Source organism: Argopecten irradians, chromosome 1 (genome assembly GCF_041381155.1).
Source record: "Argopecten irradians isolate NY chromosome 1, Ai_NY, whole genome shotgun sequence".
NCBI classification, from domain to species: domain Eukaryota; kingdom Metazoa; phylum Mollusca; class Bivalvia; order Pectinida; family Pectinidae; genus Argopecten; species Argopecten irradians.
This window is the reverse complement of record NC_091134.1, coordinates 21238-47479: the sequence shown is the minus strand read 5'-3', so window position 1 is coordinate 47479 and position 26242 is coordinate 21238. Positions and strand designations below refer to the sequence as shown.

The 26242-nt window shown below is 30.6% G+C and overlaps 1 protein-coding gene across 1 annotated transcript; it reads right to left on the bottom strand.

Annotated features, from left to right (window-relative positions):
• Positions 1–19690: 19690 nt before the first annotated feature.
• Positions 19691–25956, bottom strand: LOC138308519 (arf-GAP with coiled-coil, ANK repeat and PH domain-containing protein 2-like). Its single transcript, XM_069249537.1, has 7 exons — positions 25851–25956; positions 24838–25071; positions 24029–24138; positions 23425–23485; positions 22632–22681; positions 22214–22305; positions 19691–19800 (listed from the first exon to the last, which is right to left on the bottom strand). The coding sequence occupies exons 2-7, from the start codon at positions 24883–24885 to the stop codon at positions 19691–19693; spliced, it is 471 nt and encodes a 156-aa protein (XP_069105638.1). The 5' UTR covers positions 24886–25071; positions 25851–25956.
• Positions 25957–26242: the final 286 nt, after the last annotated feature.

Genomic DNA, 26242 nt, shown 5'->3' with positions numbered 1-26242 from the left:
ACTTTAACTTTAACTTTAACTTTAACTTTAACTTTAACTTTAACTTTAACTTTAACTTTAACTTTAACTTTAACTTTAACTTTAACTTTAACTTTAACTTTAACTTTAACTTTAACTTTAACTTTAAACTTTAACTTTAACTTTAACTTTAACTTTAACTTTAACTTTAACTTTAACTTTAACTTTAACTTTAACTTTAACTTTAACTTTAACTTTAACTTTAACTTTAACTTTAACTTTAACTTTAACTTTAACTTTAACTTTAACTTTAACTTTAACTTTAACTTTAACTTTAACTTTAACTTTAACTTTAACTTTAACTTTAACTTTAACTTTAACTTTAACTTTAACTTTAACTTTAACTTTAACTTTAACTTTAACTTTAACTTTAACTTTAACTTTAACTTTAACTTTAACTTTAACTTTAACTTTAACTTTAACTTTAACTTTAACTTTAACTTTAACTTTAACTTTAACTTTAACTTTAACTTTAACTTTAACTTTAACTTTAACTTTAACTTTAACTTTAACTTTAACTTTAACTTTAACTTTAACTTTAACTTTAACTTTAACTTTAACTTTAACTTTAACTTTAACTTTAAACTTTAACTTTAACTTTAACTTTAACTTTAACTTTAACTTTTAACTTTAACTTTAACTTTAACTTTAACTTTAACTTTAACTTTAACTTTAACTTTAACTTTAACTTTAACTTTAACTTTAACTTTAACTTTAACTTTAACTTTAACTTTAACTTTAACTTTAACTTTAACTTTAACTTTAACTTTAACTTTAACTTTAACTTTAACTTTAACTTTAACTTTAACTTTAACTTTAACTTTAACTTTAACTTTAACTTTAACTTTAACTTTAACTTTTAACTTTAACTTTAACTTTAACTTTAACTTTAACTTTAACTTTAACTTTAACTTTAACTTTAACTTTAACTTTAACTTTAACTTTAACTTTAACTTTAAACTTTAACTTTAACTTTAACTTTAACTTTAACTTTAACTTTAACTTTAACTTTAACTTTAACTTTAACTTTAACTTTAACTTTAACTTTAACTTTAACTTTAACTTTAACTTTAACTTTAACTTTAACTTTAACTTTAACTTTAACTTTAACTTTAACTTTAACTTTAACTTTAACTTTAACTTTAACTTTAACTTTAACTTTAACTTTAACTTTAACTTTAACTTTAACTTTAACTTTAACTTTAACTTTAACTTTAACTTTAACTTTAACTTTAACTTTAACTTTAACTTTAACTTTAACTTTAACTTTAACTTTAACTTTAACTTTAACTTTAACTTTAACTTTAACTTTAACTTTAACTTTAACTTTAACTTTAACTTTAACTTTAACTTTAACTTTTAACTTTAACTTTAACTTTAACTTTAACTTTAACTTTAACTTTAACTTTAACTTTAACTTTAACTTTAACTTTAACTTTAACTTAACTTTAACTTTAACTTTAACTTTAACTTTAACTTTAACTTTAACTTTAACTTTAACTTTAACTTTAACTTTAACTTTAACTTTAACTTTAACTTTAACTTTAACTTTAACTTTAACTTTAACTTTAACTTTAACTTTAACTTTAACTTTAACTTTAACTTTAACTTTAAACTTTAACTTTAAGCTTTTAACTTTAACTTTAACTTTAACTTTAACTTTAACTTTAACTTTAACTTTAACTTTAACTTTAACTTTAACTTTAACTTTAACTTTAACTTTAACTTTAACTTTAACTTTAACTTTAACTTTTAACTTTAACTTTAACTTTAACTTTAACTTTAACTTTTTAACTTTAACTTTAACTTTAACTTTCTTTAACTTTAACTTTAACTTTAACTTTAACTTTAACTTTAACTTTAACTTTAACTTTAACTTTAACTTAACTTTAACTTTAACTTTAACTTTAACTTTAACTTTAACTTTAACTTTAACTTTAACTTTAACTTTAAACTTTAACTTTAACTTTAACTTTAACTTTAACTTTAACTTAACTTTAACTTTAACTTTAACTTTAACTTTAACTTTAACTTTAACTTTAACTTTAACTTTAACTTTAACTTTAACTTTAAACTTTAACTTTAACTTAACTTTAACTTTAACTTTAACTTTAACTTTAACTTTAACTTTAACTTTAACTTTAACTTTAACTTAAACTTTAACTTTAACTTGTAACTTTAACTTTAACTTTAACTTTAACTTTAACTTTAACTTTAACTTTAACTTTAACTTTAACTTTAACTTTAACTTTAACTTTAACTTTAACTTTAACTTTAACTTTAACTTTACTTTACTTTAACTTTAAACTTTAACTTTAACTTTAACTTTAACTTTAACTTTAACTTTAACTTTAACTTTAACTTTAACTTTAACTTTAACTTTACTTTTAACTTTAACTTTAACTTTAAACTTTAACTTTAACTTTAACTTTAACTTTAACTTTAACTTTAACTTTAACTTTAACTTTAACTTTAACTTTAACTTTAACTTTAACTTTAACTTTAACTTTAACTTTAACTTTAACTTTAACTTTAACTTTTAACTTTAACTTTAACTTAACTTTTAACTTTTTAACTTTAACTTTAACTTTAACTTTAACTTTAACTTTAACTTAACTTAACTTTAACTTTAACTTTAACTTTAACTTTAACTTTAACTTTAACTTTAACTTTAACTTTAACTTTAACTTTAACTTTAACTTTAACTTTAACTTTAACTTTAACTTTAACTTTAACTTTAACTTTAACTTTAACTTTAACTTTAACTTTAACTTTAACTTTTAACTTTAACTTTAACTTTAACTTTAACTTTAACTTTTAACTTTAACTTTAACTTTAACTTTAACTTTAACTTTAACTTTAACTTTAACTTTAACTTTAACTTTAACTTTAACTTTAACTTTAACTTTAACTTTAACTTTAACTTTAACTTTAACTTTAACTTTAACTTTAACTTTAACTTTAACTTTAACTTTAACTTTAACTTTAACTTTAAACTTTAACTTTAACTTTAACTTTAACTTTAACTTTAACTTTAACTTTAACTTTAACTTTAACTTTAACTTTAACTTTAACTTTAACTTTAAAATTAACTTTAACTTTAACTTTAACTTTAACTTTAACTTTAACTTTAACTTTAACTTTAACTTTAACTTTAACTTTAAACTTTAACTTTAACTTTAACTTTAACTTTAACTTTAACTTTAACTTTAACTTTAACTTTAACTTTAACTTTAACTTTAACTTTAACTTTAACTTTAACTTTAACTTTAACTTTAAACTTTAACTTTAACTTTAACTTTAACTTTAACTTTAACTTTAACTTTAACTTTAACTTTAACTTTAACTTTAACTTAACTTTAAACTTTAACTTTAACTTTAACTTTAAACTTTAACTTTAACTTTAACTTTAACTTTAACTTTACTTTAACTTTAACTTTAACTTTAACTTTAACTTTAACTTTAACTTTAACTTTAACTTTAACTTTTTAACTTTAACTTTAACTTTAACTTTAACTTTAACTTAAACTTTAACTTTAACTTTAACTTTAACTTTAACTTTAACTTTAACTTTAACTTTAACTTTAACTTTAACTTTAACTTTAACTTTAACTTTAACTTTAACTTTAACTTTAACTTTAACTTTAACTTTAACTTTAACTTTAACTTTAACTTTAACTTTAACTTTAACTTTAACTTTAACTAACTTTAACTTTAACTTTAACTTTAACTTTAACTTTAACTTTAACTTTAACTTTAACTTTAACTTTTTAACTTTAACTTTAACTTTAACTTTAACTTTAACTTTAACTTTAACTTTAACTTTAAACTTTAACTTTTAACTTTAACTTTAACTTTAACTTTAACTTTAACTTTAACTTTAAACTTTAAACTTTAACTTTAACTTTAACTTTAACTTTAACTTTAACTTTAACTTTAACTTTAACTTTTTAACTTTAACTTTAACTTTAACTTTAACTTTAACTTTAACTTTAACTTTAACTTTAACTTTAACTTTAACTTTAACTTAACTTTAACTTTAACTTTTAACTTTAACTTTAACTTTAACTTTAACTTTAACTTTTTAACTTTAACTTTAACTTTAAAACTTTAACTTTAACTTTAAACTTTTAACTTTTAACTTTAACTTTAACTTTAACTTTAACTTTAACTTTAACTTTAACTTTAACTTTAACTTTAACTTTAACTTTAACTTTAACTTTAACTTTAACTTTAACTTTAACTTTAACTTTAACTTTAACTTTAACTTTAACTTTAACTTTAACTTTAACTTTAACTTTAACTTTAACTTTAACTTTAACTTTAACTTTAACTTTAACTTTAACTTTAACTTTAACTTAACTTTAACTTTAACTTTAACTTTAACTTTAACTTTAACTTTAACTTTAACTTTAAAACTTTAACTTTTAACTTTTAAATGTTTTTACTTAAGCGTAATTTAACCCTAAAAAAAATAAAAAACTTATAATTGTAACTTTAAATTGACAAATGCCTTTAACTTTCGTCAAAATTTCACTCATTTAACCCTAAATTTAAAACCTAACTAATTGCTTCAACTTTAAAAATTAGTGTTTTTTATAATGTAAAACAACTTATTTTAAAGTTAAATAGTTTTTAAAAAAGTTAACAAAATATTTTATCTTTGTTTAAAGGCTTCTGATAAAGTCATCCAAAATTTAAAAGTTTAGAATTTTGCATATCAATGCAAATTTCTAACTTTTCGCAATTTTGCAATTATAACTAACTAATTTCCCATTTGCGTAGCATAATTGCAAATGCAGTAAATTTTTTTTTTGTGGTTGTAAATTTTAACTTTTTAAATTTATAAAACTTACATTTAATCTTAAAACAATAAAAATTAAAAAATTTATTTTAACCCAACTTTAAACTGTTTTTAACGTCTCCTATTTCAGAAAATATTTGAAATTTTTTAAAAACTTGATAAAAGTTAACTTTTAATTCAGGTTTGTTATAAAATTCAAATTTTGAGAATAATTAAAACTTTTAAAATTACAAAATTACCCAAAAAATGCCATTATTTTTTTTTAAAGCATTTATTTTCTTAATTAACTTTGAAAAATTTTAAAAAACGAACGTTACTAAAAAATAACATAAATTGGAAAACTTTTATTTTTTAATTGAATTAATTTCTAACCGCGGATTTTGCAATTATGCTACGAAAAAAACTTAGCCTAAAATTTCGTAGCATAATTGCAACTTTAACGGTTAGACATTTATTTTAAACCCAAAAACTTTTAATTAACATTTCCTAAGAGTATTAAAAAATTTAAAATTTTAACTTTACTGAAGCTTCCCTTTAATATTATAATTAAATTAACTAATAAATGTTTTAACGTTAATTTTATAAAAAACCTTAACCTTTAACGGTTAAGCTTTTAAGTTATTTAATTTAAACCCTTTCCAACCCTTTTTTAAAAATAAACATAATTATTTAAATTAATAAATTATTTTTAACTTTAACCCTATTTAACCCTAACCACTTGCAATTATTACGAAAGTAGACCATATACATTTGCAATTATGCTACGAATTCAACTTTCGTAATTTTTGCATTTTTGCAAATCTCGCGTAGCATTAGACCGCGGTTAAAAAAAGGTATTTTTCTGCGAGTATCTATGCATATATCAATAGAATAATGCTTGAAAATAATTATTGCAAAAAATTAAGCAGTAAAAAATGCATAATAATACATGCCTAATGAAAATTATTCAAATTATACTCTAATTCCTATGTTTTAAGGTATTGAAATTCGGTTTAAATAAATTTTTTTGTGTTAATTTTCCTTGATGGATTACTTAACTTTTAAATGTTTTGAATAATGTTTAAGAAGGCTTTAAACAATAAAAAATGATATGATATTGTTCTGTTTTTTGTCTACTTTCGTCAATATATTTCATTATAAAAAACCTGATAAAAGTCATTTTGTCAGGTTTTTAATAATGATAATTTTCTGAGTAAATTAAAGCATTTATAAACAATATCTATTATTCCTTAATGGTTTTGAAGGCTTCCGAACACTATTATAACATTTAAAAGTTGACATATTTACAGAAAATGTCTAACCCTATCATTTGCAATTATGCTACGAAAGTTTTGAAATCGTAGCATAATTGCAACTTCCGCGGTTAGACACTTCCGGTTGTTTTATTAACTTTTAAATGTTTTGAAAATGTTAAGAAGGCTTTAAAACAATAAAAAATGATATGATATTGTTCTGTTTTTGTCTACTTTCGTCAATATAATTCATTATAAAAAAACCTGATAAAAGTCATTTTGTCAGGTTTTTAATAATGATAATTTCTGAGTAAATTAAAGCATTTATAAACAATATCTATTATTTCTTATGGTTTTGAAGGCTTCCGAACACTATTATAACATTTAAAAGTTGACATATTTACAGAAAATGTCTAACCCTATCATTTGCAATTATGCTACGAAAGTTTTGAATTCGTAGCATAATTGCAACTTCCGCGGTTAGACACTTCCGGTTGTTTTATTAACTTTTAAAATGTTTTGAAAATGTTAAGAAGGCTTTAAAACAATAAAAATGAAGTATGATATTGTTCTGTTATTAACGTTTAATTTCGTCAATATATTTCATTATAAAAAACCTGATAAAAGTCATTTTGTCAGGTTTTTTTAATAATGATAATTTCTGAGTAAATAAAAACATTTATAAACAATATATTCTTTATTTATGTTGGAAGGCTTCCGAACACTATTATAACATTTAAAAGTTGATATATTTACAGAAAATGTCTAACCCCATCGTTGCAATTATGCTACGAAAGTTTTGAATTCGTAGCATAATTGGCAACTTCCGCGGTTAGACACTTAATGTTTTAAACTTTTAAAAAATGTTGGAAGCTTTAAAAAAAAATAAAAAAATGATAAAATGTTTGTTCAGTATTTGTCCTATTTGCAATAAAAAATATAAGAAAAAATTTTTACATTATTTTTAATGTCATTTTTACTGCAAATGAATTTTTACAAATTAATGGTTTTGAAATTTTCTATTAAATTTAAAAGGTTAATATAAAAATGTAACCCTATTTATGAAATTTTTTCGTAGCATAATTGCAAAATTTTCGGTAAGACACTTCAAAACCCTTTTTAACTTTTAAAGAAAATTTAAAAGTTTAAAACAATAAAATTTGAAAAAATTTTCGTAATTTTTGCAATTCTAAGGTATAATTTCAATTGTCTATTTCGTCAATATATGTTTTATTAATTCATATATAAAAACCTGATCCGCAAATAAAAGTCATTTTTATCAGGTTTTTTAATTAAATGAATTTCTGAGTAAAAAAAAGCATTTTTATAAACAAATCTATTCTATTTTTATGTGTTTTGAAGGCTTTCCGAACATTTTATTATAACATTTAAAAGTTATATATTTACATCCAAAAATGTCTAACCCTATCATTTGCAATTATGCTACGAATTCAAAAAAGCATAAGTTTTTCAACTTTCGTACTTCCGGTTGTTTAATTAACTTTTAAATTTTTGATAAATTAAAGCTATTTTAAAACAACATTATTCTGTTTTTTTATTTCAATATAATTTTGTTTTATGAATCATTTAATGGTCATTTAAATAAAATTTTAAAATAAAAAAAAATTTACATTACTTTTTTTAGGTTTCATTTATTATACAAAAATTTTTATTTTTTGCGGAAATTATGCTACGAATTTATCATTTGCTAACTTTATAAGTTTTGAATTTTTTTGCAATAATTAGGTTAGACACTTCCGGTGTTTTTTTTTTTTTAAATTTTAAAAAAAAAATTTTAAACCATAAATTTTAAATAACATTAAAATTCTTTAAATAAAAATCATAAATTCAGTCTGAAAAATAATCTGTTTTTATAAATAAAATAATTTTTAAATGTAAAATAAATTTTTATTTGGTTTTAAACATTTTGATAAAAAAATGTCATTTTTTCAGGAAATTTTCTTGCAAATATAATTTCAATTTCAAATTAATGAGTAATTTACGAAAGTAAAAAATCATTTTATAAAATTTTTTTTAGAAATTAATTATTAATTTTTTTATTTTCAAAATTTAAAAAAAAACATTTAAACTAACACATTTAACATTTGTAACAATAAAAAATGATATGATATTGTTTCATTATCCTCTAATTTCGTCAATATATTTCATTATAAAAAACCTGATAAAGGTGATTTATCAGGTTTTTAATAATGATCATTTCTGATTAAACTGAAGCATAATTATACAATGTCTATTCTTTTTTATGGTTTTGAAGGCTTCCGAGCACTATTATAACATTTAAATGTTGATATATTTACATAAAATGTCTAACCCTATCATTTGCAATTATGCTACGAATTCAACTTTCGTAACATTTTTTCTCGTGGTTAGAAACAATTCTTGTTAGAATCGTTGGCGGTTAGATATACGACGGTAGTGTGAACCAGAATAAACATTTTGTCAAATTTTGGTAAAAAGTGCGAACTTTTAAAGGTGGCTGATTTTGGCTTTTAGTGACATTCGTAGCAAAATTGCAAAAGATTCTCTGAGTGGGGGTTAGAAAAAATGTAAAGTTGATTTTTAGGGGGTTAGGAGGGGTTTACCACATATCTTGGGCACAGCTCCAACCCCCTGCAACTTTTTCCCGGTCAAAAATCAGGGTCCAAAAAATTGAGTGGCGGATAATATGAGTCCTCCCAGCGTCCCGACCTCGGATCTGCAACTTTGGTTTTTCGTTCAGAAAAAATCCATTTTTCGCTTTATTTCCAAAAAACCACTGTCCCACCATTTTAGGGGGTAGATCTAACGATTTATACAAGAATTACGTCTTTTCCGGGCCTCCTTCCTACCTAAAATTGAGTTTGAAGGTTTGGAAATTATAGTGCACTTTCGTAGCAAAATTGCAAAATGTAGGGTCCTAGGAAACGCTTATTTCATAGGGTTAACGTCATATTTTCTCAAAGTGTTTTACATATTCTTGAAGAGGACGATTCACTCTACATTTGGCTAGTTTTTGGTAATCTATGCTCGATTCCAAAGTCAGATGGTTAGGGTCCGAAAACTTGCAAAAATGCTACGAAAGTGACCCCCTCTCCGTTCTAAAGTTGATATCTTGATAACGAGATACGCTATCCAAATGAGACTTATGATTACTTAAATGGCAATAACGTGGCAACAACTGACCCAATTTACAGCTTCCTACCTCTTATATTAAATGTGCAGTGCATGTAACCCTAGCTTCCGAAAAGGTAGCATTTTTCGGAAAGTTTCGAACTCTAACCCCGCTGCTTTCCCGGTACGATATCGCAAAAACGTTTATGTCAAAATGTTTGTATTCAGAAATTCTACATTTTCCTAACTTTGGCCGCGAAATGGTTCATAAACACGCTCGTAGCGGCTTGCCTGAAACCCGGTTTTTGACGAAAAAAAACTTTTTTGTGTTTTAAGATATTTCAACTCTGTTTACATATTTGAGTTTAGAAAACCAAAAAAATAAGTTTCCGCAGGGTTTCGAGACAGTTCAAGCACGGAAACTTCTGACCACGACTCCAATTCGTAGCAAAATTGCAAGTTCGCGGTTAGACAGAAATAAGTGAAACTTGCATAATATTTAATCATAATTCATTACAGTTTTGCTGAAAAATAATGATTACAATGTTTAAATTATAGATATCACACTATTAATGTCTAACCCCCATGTTTGCAATTATGCTACGAATTCAAAACTTTCGTAGCATAATTGCAACTTCCGCGGTTAGACACTTCCGGTTGTTTTATTAACTTTTAAATGTTTTGAAAATGTTAAGAAGGCTTTAAAACAATAAACAGGAGATGAAATGCTGACAGTTTTGATTCGATATTTTCCCAGTGTTGAACTGTCCATACTTGTGCTGGCCAGAGATAGAGGAGAGTTAGGTTTTAGTCTTTTGTACATCAGAATCCCAGTGAACTTTTTATGTGAATAAAAAAATGAAGCTTTCTCAGATTTATTATTACTGGTGAACTAAAACACAAAGACATGTTTTACTTTAAGCAGGTTTATTTTGTCATTAGTTGTGTAAGTAAAACATGAAGACTGACAGAATTATGACTAGAGATGTATAATGCAGACATGTACATTAAGCCTATAGTTCGATTACTATTTAAAAACATAAATCTTCAAACAAGTTTACATGTGAGGCCCAGTACCTGTATCGCTCCCCTGGCTATGTTTCATCGTGCATGACAAAACATGTAATATAAATTAACAAGGCTTATTCCAAAGACAAGTTTAAGCGAGCTGTAAATGGTTTATGAAATAATTTGAAATCTTTCCCACACTTCCGAGTCTTAATCCACCATTTAAACAATAGTTAGTAATCCTTTTGTGTTGCATCCTAGATTACCACCATTAAAAACAACTACTCACAAGACTGTAGGGAAATAAACAGTATTAATTGCTAAGTTTTCAGCCTTCTAAATCATTTAAGTAAAATTGACACATTTGGTCGTGTTTTGAAGACCCTTTTAGGCATTTTATTTTTAGGATTTTAAATGCCTGCATCCATGCTTAGTGAAGCTACAAGTAAAGTAAAATAGGTCTTTTTCTAGTCCTGTCCCTTAGGCCAGCCCAACCGTCTATGGTACTATCCTACCAGTTGGTAATATTCCGATCAGTGAATTAAATACTGTAGACAGACAGATGCTGAGAACAGATCATGCAATACAACAACATTATCATATAATATGGTGTGTCAGTGGAGATAAATGATACAAGCAATGGATTGCAATATGGTTCGACAGGCATCCATTATAAAATCATTGCAACAAATTGTAAACGTAATTTAACAAGTGTTCATTTCAATTTTATAACACATCCATTTTTCTTGTAAGTAAATTAAATTCAAAGAAGCATTCCATGTCAATTTAACATGTGGAATCGTATTAGTTTGTTAATGTGGCATAATCTAGCTTTTATCAAGGTCTTACATAAAATGTTCATAAACTGGAATTTTCTTATTATTATTTTCATTTATTCAAGCATTATTCTCAATATCTTTTGGGGTTATGATGTCATAGACAAACAAGAAGCCCAGAGGGCCTGAATCGCTCACCTGTTGTTTTTTTTGAGTAATTCTGTAATTAAGTAATTAGCGATTCAAAAATCACAAAGACAAATTGATCTCACGATTTGTTAAATTTTGAATCCAAACCATATAATGATGCTATATACATCATAGGAATATGCTATCCAATACATAGTTTCAGAGAGGAAGTAATTTATATGAAAATAGTAGCCTAATTAACCTTTTTGGCCCCACGCCTAAGGCCCCAGGGGGTCAGCCGTATCATTTTTACAATTTTGAATGCCCACCCTATAAGGATGTTACCATTTCATTATGAGTGCTATCCCATGCTTAGATTCAGAGAAGTCGTTTATATAGAAATAGCCAAAGTGACCCTTTGACACCGCCCCACAGGCCCCCGGGGGTTAGCCCCATCATTTGTACAATTTTCAGTTAGTGACCCATAAGGATGATACATTGCATTATGAGTGCTATCTCTTGCTTAGTTTCAGAGAAGAAGTCGTTAATATAACAAGAGGCCCATGGGCCTTAACGGTCATCTGACTATTAGTACAATACAACATAGTTGTTTAAAGAATTTAGCCTATTTGACCTCTGTGACCTTGATTGAAGGTCAAGGTAATTCATTTGAACAAACTTGGTAGCCCTTCATCCCAGCATGCTACATGCTCAATATCAGTACCATATGCCTTCTCGGTCTTGAAAAGAAGTTGTTTAAAGATTTTAGCCTTTTTGACCCCCATGACCTTGAATGAAGATCAAGGCCATTCATTTGAACAAATTTGATAGCCCTTCATCCAAGCATGTCAAAGGCCCAATATCAGGTCTCTAGGCCTCTTAATTATTCACAAGAAGTTGTTTAAAGGATTTTAGCCTATTTGACCCCTGTGACCTTATATGAAGGTCAAGGTCTTTCATTCGAACAAACTTGATAGCCCTTCATCCCAGCATGCTGTAGGCCCAATATGAGTATCCTGGGCCTTCTGATTCTTGAGAAGTCATTTAAAGATTTTAGCCTATTTGACCCCCGTGACCTTGAATGAAGATCAAGGTCATTCATTGGAACAAACATGGTAGCCCTTCATCCCAGCATGTTACGGGCCCAATATCAGGTCTCTAGGCCTCTTAGTTAATCACAAGAAGTTGTTTATAGGATTTTTAGCCTATTTGACCCATGTGACCTTGAATGAAGTTCAAGGTCATTTATTTGAACAAACTTGGTAGCCCTTCATCCCAGCATCCTACAGGCCAATTATTAGTACCCTGGGCCTTCTGGTTCTCGAGAAGAAGTAGTTTAAAGATTTTCGCCTTTTTGACCCGTGACCTTGAATGAAGGTCAAGGTCATTCATTTGAACAAACTTGGTAGCCCTTCATCCCAGCATGCTAGAGGCCTAATATCAGGTCTCTAGGCCTCTTAGTTATTCACAAGAAGTTGTTTAAAGGATTTTAGCCTATTTGACCCCTGTGACCTTGAATGAAGGTCAAGGTCATTTATTTGAACAAACTTGGTAGCCCTTCATCCCAGCATCCTACAGGCCAAATATCAGTACCCTGGGCCTTCTGGTTCTTGAGAAGAAGTCGTTTAAAGATTTTAGCCTTTTTGACCCCCATGACCTTGAATGAAGGTCAGGGTCATTCATTTAAACATTTTTGATAGCCCTTCATCCAAGCATGTCAAAGGCCCAATATCAGGTCTCTAGGCCTCTTAGTTATTCACAAGAAGTTGTTTAAAGGATTTTAGCCTATTTGACCCCTGTGACCTTATATGAAGGTCAAGGTCCTTCATTCGAACAAACTTGATAGCCCTTCATCCCAGCATGCTGTAGGCCCAATATGAGTATCCTGGGCCTTCTGATTCTTGAGAAGTCATTTAAAGATTTTAGCCTATTTGACCCCCGTGACCTTGAATGAAGATCAAGGTCATTCATTGGAACAAACATGGTAGCCCTTCATCCCAGCATGTTATGGGCCCAATATCAGGTCTCTAGGCCTCTTAGTTAATCACAAGAAGTTGTTTATAGGATTTTTAGCCTATTTGACCCATGTGACCTTGAATGAAGTTCAAGGTCATTTATTTGAACAAACTTGGTAGCCCTTCATCCCAGCATCCTACAGGCCAATTATTAGTACCCTGGGCCTTCTGGTTCTCGAGAAGAAGTAGTTTAAAGATTTTCGCCTTTTTGACCCCTGTGACCTTGAATGAAGGTCAAGGTCATTCATTTGAACAAACTTGGTAGCCCTTCATCCCAGCATGCTAGAGGCCTAATATCAGGTCTCTAGGCCTCTTAGTTATTCACAAGAAGTTGTTTAAAGGATTTTAGCCTATTTGACCCCTGTGACCTTGAATGAAGGTCAAGGTCATTTATTTGAACAAACTTGGTAGCCCTTCATCCCAGCATCCTACAGGCCAAATATCAGTACCCTGGGCCTTCTGGTTCTTGAGAAGAAGTCGTTTAAAGATTTTAGACTTTTTGGCCTCTGTGACCTTGAATGAAGGTCAGGGTCATTCATTTAAACAAACTTAATAGCCCTTCATCCCAGTATGCTACATACCCAATATCAGTACCCTGGGCCTTCTGGTTCTTGAGAAGAAGTCTTTTAAATTTTTTAGCTTTTTTGACCCCTGTGACCTTGAATGAAGGTCAAGATCATTCATTTGAACAAACTTGGTAGCCCTTCATCCCAGCATGTCACAGGCCCAATATCAGTACCCTGGGCCTTCTGGTTCTTGAGAAGAAGTCATTTAAAGATTTTAGCCTATTTGACCCTCGTGACCTTGAATGAAGGTCAAGGTCATTTATTTGAACAAACTTGGTAGCCCTTCATCCCAGCATGCTACAGGCCCAATATCAGTACCCTGGGCCTTCTAATTATTCACAATAAGTTGTTTAAAGGATTTTAGCCTATTTGACCCCTGTGACCTTGAATGAACGTCAAGGTCATTTATTTGAACAAAATTGGTAGCCCTTCATTGCATCATCCTACAGGCCAAATATGAGTACCCTGGGCCTTCCAGTTATTGAGAAGAAGTTGTTTGAATAAAAAGTTTACGCACCGCGGACGGCGCACGACGACGGACGGTGCATGATGACAATAAATAGGTCATCATGACCCTTCGGGTCAGATGACCTAAAAATAGCCAAGTGACCCTTTTTTGACCCCACCCCTCAGGCCCCTGGGGGGTCAGTCCCATCATTTGTACAATTTTGAATCCCCATCATATAAGGATGCCACCATTGCATTATGAGTGCTATCCCATGCTTAGTTTCAGGAAAGAAGTCGTTTATATGGAAATAGCCAAATTGACCACTTTTGCCCCCCCCCCAGGTCCCTGGGGGGTCAACCCCATCATTTGTACAATTTTCGATTAGTAACCCATAAGGATGCTACCAGTCAAATTTTGTTGAATTCTTAAATACGGTTATGGAAAAGAAATCGATTGTTGACAGACAGACCGATGACGGATGCCATAGTATGGCATAAGCTCACCTTGGTCCTTCGGACCAGGTGAGCTAACAAGAGGCCCATGGGCCTTAACGGTCATCTGACTATTGGCACATAGTCATTTAAATATTTTCCTGTGATCTTGAATGAAGATCAAGGTCATTCATTTTAAAACAAATATGGTAGCCCTTCATCCCTGCATGTCACAGGCCCAAAGATTTTAGCCTATTTGACCCATGTGACCTTAAATGAAAGTCAAGGTCATTCATTTGAACAAACTTGGTAGCCCTTCATCCAAGCATGCTACAGGCCCAATATCAATACCCTTGGCCTTTTGGTTATTGAGAAGAAGTTGTTTGAATGAAAAGATTACGCACGGCGGACTGCGCATGACGACTGGTCAGATGACCTTAAAACGGAAGGACATTCTGCATAGATGCGAAACATCCATGAAAAAGAATATCTGTTCGTTTTTTTTCTATGACTTCATAACTCCAAAAGATATTGTGAATAATGCTTATAATTTAATTCAAATAACTCATTCAGGTACTAATTAGGCGTAAATTTCCGTGATTTTACTTACCTTTACATAAAACAAATTGAGTTGTGGCACAGTGATATCTTATCCAATAATTCAGTTTCGCCAATGACTGTGTCGTTTTAAAATTCCCCCCGAAACTGTATGACGTCATAATACTTGACATGCAATTCTTTCGGTCTATGGAAAAATAACCTCAAAGATCTTACCAATAGAAATGAGTGTAACATGAAATCAAATTATTTTTTGATATATTGTCTAATGAATATTTTCTTCACATTTTGATCAACATTTCAATATCTTTATCTTCACTATGAGACACAAGCAACTTATTATCACAAACAATATATAGCTATGAGTTGGAGTTGAACAGACAAAAACATTAATTTTCTTACAAAATACAAATAAAAATATTAGGATTCCATTTTGGTCAACATTTATCGATGTGCATTCAAAGCTGAATCTGTATATGGTGTCAAGCCTAAGGTGGTCCTCTTATTTTACTTACAGGTATGTTGACAATGATTGAAATAAGAAACAAAAAGGGGAAGCTCACAAATAAACAATGATGATGTCAATGTTGTCACTGTAACTATTCCATTTCTGGAGAGCAGCAATCCCACATTTCCAACATATAGTGATCACATGGTCCAGTGAATTATCAGGATTACATCTTATTGTGTCAGATTTGTAATTTACATTTTGGCCTTGATGAATTGAGATAATAAGCATGCTAATTAATTTTAACAGAAATGGGAGTTATATACATTCACTCATACCTCTGGGTGAACAAGAGGTTTGTTGTGTTTAGTTATGGAGAATACATTGATTTAACATTACTTCGATCATGTTACTTTGGATGAAGGTAAAAAGGACAAAAGTGTCACTCAAATATGCTAGAGACCCAATACAACATGGAGTCAGTCTCTAGACCTTTTGGTCAAGTTAATTTACCCTTGCATAAGGAAAGCCACATAATATATCACTTCTTCAGCACCAGAAAGATGGGGGAAATAACAAGAAACTTATAAAATATGTAGTCCTGATATTTTAACTAGGACCAGGTTCATGATTTTATAACCATGATTTTATTGCCATGAAACACGCCAATAGACCATAGATATATCACTTTCCTATTGCCATAATGTTGTGTAAGGGACATAGTTGTATCACCAATAATGATTCGAATCTCTTATGTCACAAGTACATTTGTACGCGAGTAAGAAATCAAATTTGTGATATCACAATGGTTACATGTGTTGTAAAATCATTAAAATGGTGTCCTCAGACACCAAATAAGGTTTTACTAGACTTAATGACACCTAAGCACGAATATCCCTACCCTTAACACTGTCATATGGTTCTACATGTTGGATGTAGTTTTCAAAAGATTACTTAACATTGTTTACATACACACTTATCAAAACATCACATACATACACTGACTTAGTTGTTTGCCAAAATGAACTTCATTAATATCAAAATTGCTTACAATCTAACTTCATTATAACACAAAAAAAAGTTTATGTTGCAAATTGACCCTCAGAAAATTATATATTAGGTAGACTACATTTTTTTTTAAATATTGAACTGAATTTCTGTATACATTAACCAATGATATATCTACATAAAATCAAGCAATTGATGTCTATAAATGAAACAAAAAATCAACAAATTTCTGCAAAAAAATCAATTAGGATTCTACACAGTGAATGTCTTTCAAAAATAGCTAATATATTATGACATTTATAAAAATCTCACAGGAGGTAATAAGAGGCAAGAGGGCCTGTATCACTCACCTGGATATTTTAGCCGACAATCTCATGTAAACCATTACATAATGTACATAACTAAATAACCTCATCAGTTCCATGGGCTTGTGCCCTAGAACCAGGGGTTGGTAGAGCCCCACCATATGAACAATATGTCTGAAAAACAAAACAAGAGGCTTAACTGTCATCTAACTGTTAATACAAAATATAGCAGAACTGAAATACACAGTAAATTGCATGTTTACCAATTGTAAAATATTTTATCCCCTGTAACCTTGAATGAAGGTCAATGCCATTCATTTGAACAAAGTTGATAGCCCTTCATCCAAGCATTCTGCAGACCCAATTTGAGTATCCTGGGCCTTTGGGTTCTTGAGAAGAAGTTGTTTAAATGATTTAAGCGTATTTGATCCCTGTGACCTTGGAAAAAGTTCAAGGTCATTTATTTGAACAAACTTAGTAGCCCTTCATCCCAGTACATTTCAGGCCTAATATGAGTATCATGGGCCTTTCAGTTATTCACAAGAAGTTGTTTAACAGATTTAGCCTATTTGACCACAGTGACCTTGAATGAAGATCAAGGTCATTCATTTGAACAAATTTGGTAGCTTTCATCCCAGCATGTCACATGCCTAATATCAGGTCTATGAGCCTCTTAGTTTTCTTAAGAAGCTGTTTAAAGATTTTTGACTATTTGTACCCAGAGACCTTGAATAAAGGTCAAGGTCATTCATTTGAATACACTTGGTAGCCCTTCACTCCAGCATGACCCAGGGCCAATATGAGTGCCCTGGGCCTTTCAGTTCTTGAGAATATGTCGTTAACAGATTTCAGCCTATTTGATCAATGTGAACTTGAATCAAGTTCAAGGTCATTCATTTGAACAAACTTGGTAACCCTTCATCCCAGCATGCCTACTATCAGATCTCTAGGCCTTAGTTATTCATAAAAAGTTGATTAAAGATTTTGCCTATTTGACCTCTGTGACCTTGAATGAAGGTCAAGGTCATTGATTTGAACAAACTTGGTAGCACTTCATCCCAGCATGCCACAGGGCAAAAATATGTGCCCTAGTCTTTTGGTTCTTAATAAGAAGTCTTTTAAAGATTTTAGCCTATTTGACCCATGTGACCTTGAATGAGGGTCAAGGTCATTCTTTTGAACAAAATTGGTAGCCCTTCATCCCAGCATGCTACTGGCAAAATATGAGTACACTAGGCCTTTCGGTTATTGACAAGAGTTCGTTTAAAAGTTTATGCACAGCGCACAACGCAAGGCCCACGGCTGACGGCGCACGACAACAGACGGTGCATGATGACAATAGGTCATCTTAACTCTTCTGGTCAGATGACCTAACAAACAAAGCAATTATAACCTAATTTCACAGATGAAGTGACTTCCAAGCCAAAATCTCTCTTTTTGGAACCCTCCTTCTGCAACTTCCCTGGCATTCAGCCCAGCTATAACAATATATTCTAAATCTCCACACAACATTGAATCATGTAATCATGAAGTTGAAGCCAGACGTCGGACATTACAGAATGACATATGGTTACCAACTCACCATTTGAACAAGACAAGTTAAAAAGGAATTAAGATTAAATTGTATATACTAGCATTCTATACATCAATATATATACAGAAAACCATTAGAAATAGTTACAATTGCACTCCATTTTAAAGAGGAATATCACGCAAGCTGGAATAGCTAGTGGACACTAGGACAACAATAATATACAACAGGGGGCCACAAACAACAAATATATCTAAACAGAAATCCCCATAACACCATCTCTCTCACCTCTTCATAAAATAATAACAAAAATGCATAAATCTATATCTTAACAAAGATAACTGAACATTCCATGTGTTCTGTAAATCTACTTCTTCTTAAAAAAATACAGGGACAAAGTAATTTAAAAACATCTAATACTTTAAATATTTTTTTTGTGTGTTACCTTGGTATCTCTTTCTCAAGGTCTCGCACCCTAAACACACAGCACTTTCTGTTGTAGGTATAATTCATTATCAAATAACATATCTAATACCAAGACTTAATATCATTATTCTCTATATATATATTATAACAATAACTGACATTTTTGTCTAATGATGCAAGTGTATGGCACAATAAGCTACATTAAATAATCCGGGTAGACATCAGAAAGCTTTATATTGCTGAGCCAGGCAAGCCTCTAAAGGATTTATTGTTCATACATCAAAAAATGGTGTCTAAAGGATTTATGATTCCTATATAAATAGGTTTTTATGGTACATACAAGATTACAAAACAGCTTCTACAGGATTTAAAGTCCATACACGATAAGGAAACTATTCTTTATCAAGAAGCTATGGTCCATTTAAGGTTATGAAATGCATATAACAAAATTATGCAATGAAATTTAAAAAGTAAGAAAGCAGTGTTTTGACTTTTAATGCTAATCATGTAATGTTAATTCATTTGTATGTAAATGAATACATCAATGTTATAAATTTCTCCATGTGAAATTGCAATGAGCTAACAATGTATGTAAATAACTTTAGAGAGCCATGTGAAAGATAGTTACGATAAATCTATTAATCTTTGTTAAAAAATTATCATTATGCTTTCTATAATCTTTATCGTTAGTATCTCATTGGGAAAATTGGTGAATTCAATATCTTTCACATATCTTTACTGCAGGTAGAATAAAGAACTTTACGTTATAGTCTAAGGAGGTGTGTTAAGTGGAGATTTTCAGGGAAGACAACTGTCTTTAGACTTGACACGTGTCAAGGTAGCAACACTGGCCAAGGGGAGACAATTTGTGGTATGCTAGGTCTGGTTTGTATTGCTGCTGGCAGTATTTGTCCGTTTTAACTTCTCGGGATTGTTGGAGGCCATGTTGCTAAAATCTCTGAACACATCTTGAAAGGTGTCATCTCCTAAAATACGAAGTCAAATGCATGTGTAATGACCGATCAATATTTACTTTTTGTGAAAACATCAAACATTAAATGGTCCTGTTTAACTCACTGTATCACTCACAAAGTTGTTTTAGTGACCACGGTAAAATTCCCAACAGAGGCCTATACTGTCATGGATGTCTCATACACAGCATTATTAATTAACTATCTATGTTATTACACTAGTATGGATTTTCCAGCCGAGTTATATTTGGCCAAACTTGGCCAATATTGAAAAAAATTGACGCAACTCGTCTCATATGATATTGGCCGACTTTTTCTCGTATTGGCCGACTTTGAACTCGGCTAATATTGAAAAACGCGCCAAATAGAACGCGCCTCGTCATTCGGAAGTTCTCGGTGTTATTAAGTTATTTGACCTAGTATCTATGAGGGTTTACAAGATCAGTCAACAAACAACATGGAGATTGACGAGTCGTGTGTCAAAAGGGCCAGGGACAAATATGCAAAAAACGGCGAAGATATGCTTGGTGTTTTAAGAGATGGCATCACTAGGTATGAAATTTTATCTGACACAATTTCTTCTGACCAAGATTTGATTGCAGTATTAAAACAAATACTTTACAGTAGTAAAACAAATACTTAGAGAAAATAAGTAAAATGTAACATTTTATCAATGCATTTTATCAATTTAATTAAATAAACTTGTTTACAACTTTGCATTTTGTTTTGGTTTTTAATCTTGTATTTTGCAGAGTCATTCAAATCATTCATTGTCACTTAATTAATAAAAGTGTCATAAATCAGCTGTTATGATATTGGCCCAGTTATTAGGCCTTGGTCTGTCACATTATCCCTCGGCCTTCGGCCTCGGTCCAATATCACAGACCTCGGCCTAATAACTGTGCCAATATCATAACAGCTGATTAATAACACTATATTATTAAGAATTTTTTTCTCGTACCGCACCAATAGTTGTTTGATATCAGTCAGGACAATTGTGTAAACATTATCAAAATGTTACCCCATAGCATGAACACAAAATCATTACAAGAAATCAACATTTTGGTATATTTGCATCCAGGTTACCTGTAGGACCATTATTTGTACTCAGTTTATAACCAGTATATCTATAGTATAAAAATTCTTTTGTCCACATGGTTGGAATTACTTCTTTGTCTCAAATAGTATATGTGTGTTATCTATCTATCGGTACATAAATGTTATATGTACCCAGGTTACTGGTATATATATGTACCCGTGTTATTTACATAAAAGTTATATGTATTCAGGTTACTGGTATATATGAACCCATGTTATCTATATAAAGTTATATGTACCCAGGTTACTGATATATATGTACCCGTGTTATCTACATAAAAGTTACATGTACCCAGGTTACTGGTATATATGTACCTTTGTTATCTATATAAAGTTATATGTACCCAGGTTACTGGTAGATATGTACCCGTGTTATCTATATAAAGTTATATGTACCCAGGTTACTGGTATATATGTACCCGTGTTTTCTATATAAAGTTATATGTACCCAGGTTACTGGTATATATGTACCTGTGTTATCTACATAAAATTTATATGTATCCAGGTTACTGGTATATAAGTACCAGTGTTATCTACATAAAAGGTATATGTATCCAGGTTACTGGACAGGTATATATGAACATTTGTTATCTATATAAAGTTATATGTACCCAGGTTACTGGTATATATGTACCTGTGTTATTTACATCAAAGTAATATGTACCCGGGTTCCTGGTATATATACGTACCCGTGTTATCTACATCAAAGTTATATGTACCCAGGTTACTGGTAGATATGTACCCATGTTATATACATAAAAGTTATATGTACCCAGGTAATTGGTATATATATGTACCCATGTTATCTACATAAAAGTTATATGTACCCAGGTTACTGGTAAATATGTACCCATGTTATATACATAAAAGTTATATGTACCCAGGTAATTGGTAGATATGTACCCGTGTTATCTACATAAAAGTTATATGTACCCAGGTTACTGGTAAATATGTACCCATGTCATATACATAAAAAATATATGTACCCAGGTAATTGGTAGATATGTACCCGTGTTATCTACATCAAAGTTATATGTACCCAGGTTACTGGTAGATATGTACCCGTGTTATCTACATAAAAGTTATATGTACCCAGGTTACTGGTAAATATGTACCCATGTTATATACATAAAAATTATATGTACCCAGGTAATTGGTATATATATGTACCTGTGTTATCTACATCAAAGTTATATGTACCCAGGTTACTGGTATATATGAACTTGTGTTATATCTATATAAAGTTATATGTACCCGGGTTACTGGTATTCTTATACCTGTGTTATCTACATAAAAGTTATATGCACTCGGGTTACTGGTATATATGTACCCATGTTATCTACATAAAAAAATATGTACCTGGGTTTATTGAAACCTCCTCCTGATTCCTTCATTTCCTCATTAAGCTTGGCTAATCTCAATCTGTAAGTGAAGGGTGGAGTTATAATCAAATCTAAAATTATAAAAATAACATTCACGAGTATCACTAGTGATACACAAAATGAATGATTAAATTAAACATAATTAGAAATGACCTCTACTAATTATTGGCTGAAATGACCTAAAATGAATACTTGTTGGAGAAAAAAAATCAATGTGTACCAAACAGAATGAAACAAATGTAGACAAAGTTTGCTCAGAATCACTTTGGTTTTTACTGATTTATCTCATTAAAATTTAATGTGAAATTCTAAGGCAACACTTCAAGCGTTTTCATTTTTCTATTTGCATTTCACTGATAAACTTACAGTGTCACTATATCAGCATTGGCTGTACTCACAGCTATGTCAAGGGGATCCTGTAACACATAAACAACTATCAGACTTTATACAGAAATTATGACTTAGCTATTCACCTAGTCACTAGTCACCTAGAAACCAGCCTATAGGCTTGTAACAGTGACCTTAATATTGGCCTATAGGCTAGTAGCAGTGACCTAGTTATTGTCCTATATAGTGTAGTACCATTGCCTTAGATATAGTGACCTAAATATTGGCCTTGTGACTAGAAACAGTGACCTAAATATTGCCTGGTGACTAGAATCAGTGACCTAAATATTGACCTGGTGACTAGAATCAGTGACCTAAATATTGACCTGGTGACTAGAAATAATGACCTAAATATTGGCCTGGTGACTAGAAAGAGTGACCTAAATATTGGCCTGGTGACTAGAATCAGTGACCTAAATATTGACCTGGTGACTAGAATCAGTGACCTAAATATTGGCCTGGTGATTAGAATCAGTGACCTATATATTGGCCTGGTGACTAGAATCAGTCACTTAAATATTGGCCTGGTGACTTAATCAGTGACCTTAATATTGGCCTGGTGACTAGAATCAGTGACCTAAATATTGGCCTGATGACTAGAAAGAGTAAACTAAATACTGGCCTTGGTGAGTGCTAGTGATATAGTTGTATGAAAAATGCTAATATTGACCTGGATTTGGGAGAAAACCAAACTCCCATCAATTCAGTGCAATAAAAGTTTTTGTAACTCAAAAAATGACATTATGTTTTATGATAAAAATGTTTTTGTTACCTGGTCTTCTTTGTCTTTAGAATGCAAATCTGCCCCTCTCTTCAGGAACTGGCAAACTTGTCTGTAACGACAGAACAAAAAAGAGCTAACAACATTATCAAGACAAAGTCTTGTTTTACTGCAGATGATTTAAAAAAAAGAAGTTTGATTACATAGTTTTATAGCATTTCAATTACATTCATACAGTTATTGACCACGCATGGTAGTTAGTGCTGCACTACAAAATAAAATTCTGAAAATGTACTCATATCAACGAATGAGATATTGATTTAATAATCAACCAATTTGTCCAAACCATTTATTTTCCAAATACCAAGAAGTTTGGGAATGCCATGGAAATGTAAAATGTGATTCGTTCCTTTGGGTAATAACGTAATGTTATATATGTGCTACATTAACACCCTTCTTCGAAAAATTCTCTCGGCACACCATTTTCCTGTGTATTACACTTCAAACATTTGGTATGATATTGTTTGTTATAACAAATACACAAAAGAGGAAACTTTTTGTTGGAGGAGTTTGCAGTTTATAATTTACTAATAGTTCAAATTTAAAATCTGCATTTTCATCCTTCCTTAAACTTTTACAAACACAGTATACGTACCCTGTATTGCCATTCATAGTAGCATGATGTAATGGTGTTCGCCCATTTCTATCTTTCCGCGCCAACTTAGCACCATTGAGAAGGAGAAACTCGCAGGCTGAGAGGGATCCCTGGAGTTAGGTATCATTACATATAAATAGTGTAATCACAGAAACTTGCAGGCTGAGAGGGATCCCTGGAGTTAGGTATCATTACATATAAATAGTATAATCAACAGAAACTCGCAGGCTGAGAGGGATCCCTGGAGTTAGGTATCATTACATATAAATAGTATAATCAACAGAAACTCGCAGGCTGAGAGGGATCCCTGGAGTTAGGTATCATTACATATAAATAGTGTAATCACAGAAACTGGCAGGCTGAGAGGGATCCCTGGAGTCAGGTATCATTAAATAGAATTATTTTAATCAACAGAAACTCTTTCAGTTTAAATAGGATGCCTTAAGGGCCTGTATTTCTACCTTGATATTTCAGTTTAAATAGGATGCCTTAAGGGCCTGTATTTCTACCTTGATATTTCAGTTTATATAGGATGCCTTAAGGGCCTGTATTTTCTACCGTGGTGTTTCAGTTTAAAAAGGATGCCTTAAGGGCCTGTATTTTTTACCTTGGTACACAATGTTTTTCAGTACTCATTGTAAAATACTCTCATTTAACAGTTTATATCAAATCGTTTTCCCCTCAAACAAAGTACACATTAGTTGGTATGCTCAGCATACAGAGTCAGGCTTAAAACTGCCAACTATAAGAAATACAGCCTGAGGTCAGACAAAATTTTGACAAACAGGGTTTTTAATCAATCCACTTACTGTCTCTACGACCTTCATCAATGGAGTTTTTGCCGTCCTCCTCCTCATGGACCCAGTTAGGATCGGCCCCGTTGGCCAGGGCCTCTAACATCACCGCTAGGTTCCTCGCCTGGGCAGCCTTATACAGTAACATGTTAGGGTCCAGCTTACTCATATCCTCCCAAGATGTTGTAGACTTGGAGTCATCACCATCATCCTCGACTCCAGACCCCTCCGAGCTCTCCAGGTCCAAACCTGACACCAGGGGGAACAATGCAGTAACCAACAAGGTAACCTAACTATAAAAATTACAATGAACTATAAATTGGCATCTTCACAACATTATTTGTTTTGTCAAATAACCTGAGATAATTCATAACTGGTTATTTCATGATTTTTTCTTTTTTCAGTAAAAATTGTGAAAATGTTGACGCCTGTAAACTGACTATACAATGTTTGTATTTTGTCTACCATTGGCAATGATGAAATGAGAGAAATAACCGATTATACGATATTCGTATTTTGTCTACCATTGGCAACGATGAAACCACAGCAATAACTGAATATATTTTGTCTACCATTGGCAACGATGAAACCACAGCAAAAAACTGAATATACAATATGTGTATTTTGTCTACCATTGGCAACGATGAACCACAGCAATAACGACAGTAGTAACCTGTTATATGATATGTGTATTTTGTCTACCATTGGCAATGATGAAACGACAGCAACAACTGACTATACAATATTTGTATTTTGTCTACCATTGGCAACGATGAAATGACAGCATCAACTGAGTATACCATATTTGTATTTTGTCTACCATTGGCAACGATGAAACGATAGCAACATCCGAGTATTGAAACATAGGGACAATTGTACAAATTATCACCTTTTCGATTTCTGAGTTTGAAGGTAAAAGATGACATCAATTATAGCTTACAAAGAATATGGTGAATGTTTCACCTCAGATAAGATCAACCTTGACTATGTAACAGCCCTATAGTAAAGAAATATACAGCAGAACTTACTGGTACTGAGATCAGGCACTTCAATCTCGGAGTCTCCAAACACGATTACATCAGACGCACTGGCGCCTAGTCCACTGTCCGCAGTCCTTAGATGAATTGGATACAGATAACACCGCTACAAAAAATTGAAAACATTTGTCTAATACAAAAAACACTGAATCATTTCTCCAATTCAAAAGAGTTACAGAGGCTTGCGCCACAGTCAATGTTTTAGCATGAGTGCCTTTGACAGCTTGTATAAAGTTAGTTTTAAAGTTGATTTTTATTACTGGATGTTGATTTCAAGTAAAAATGACTAAATATTCCTAAGATCCTATTTCTTCTCCTTCTCTTTGATTACAACAAAAACATTTACATGTATTTAAATGAATATTAAACATTATCCACAAACT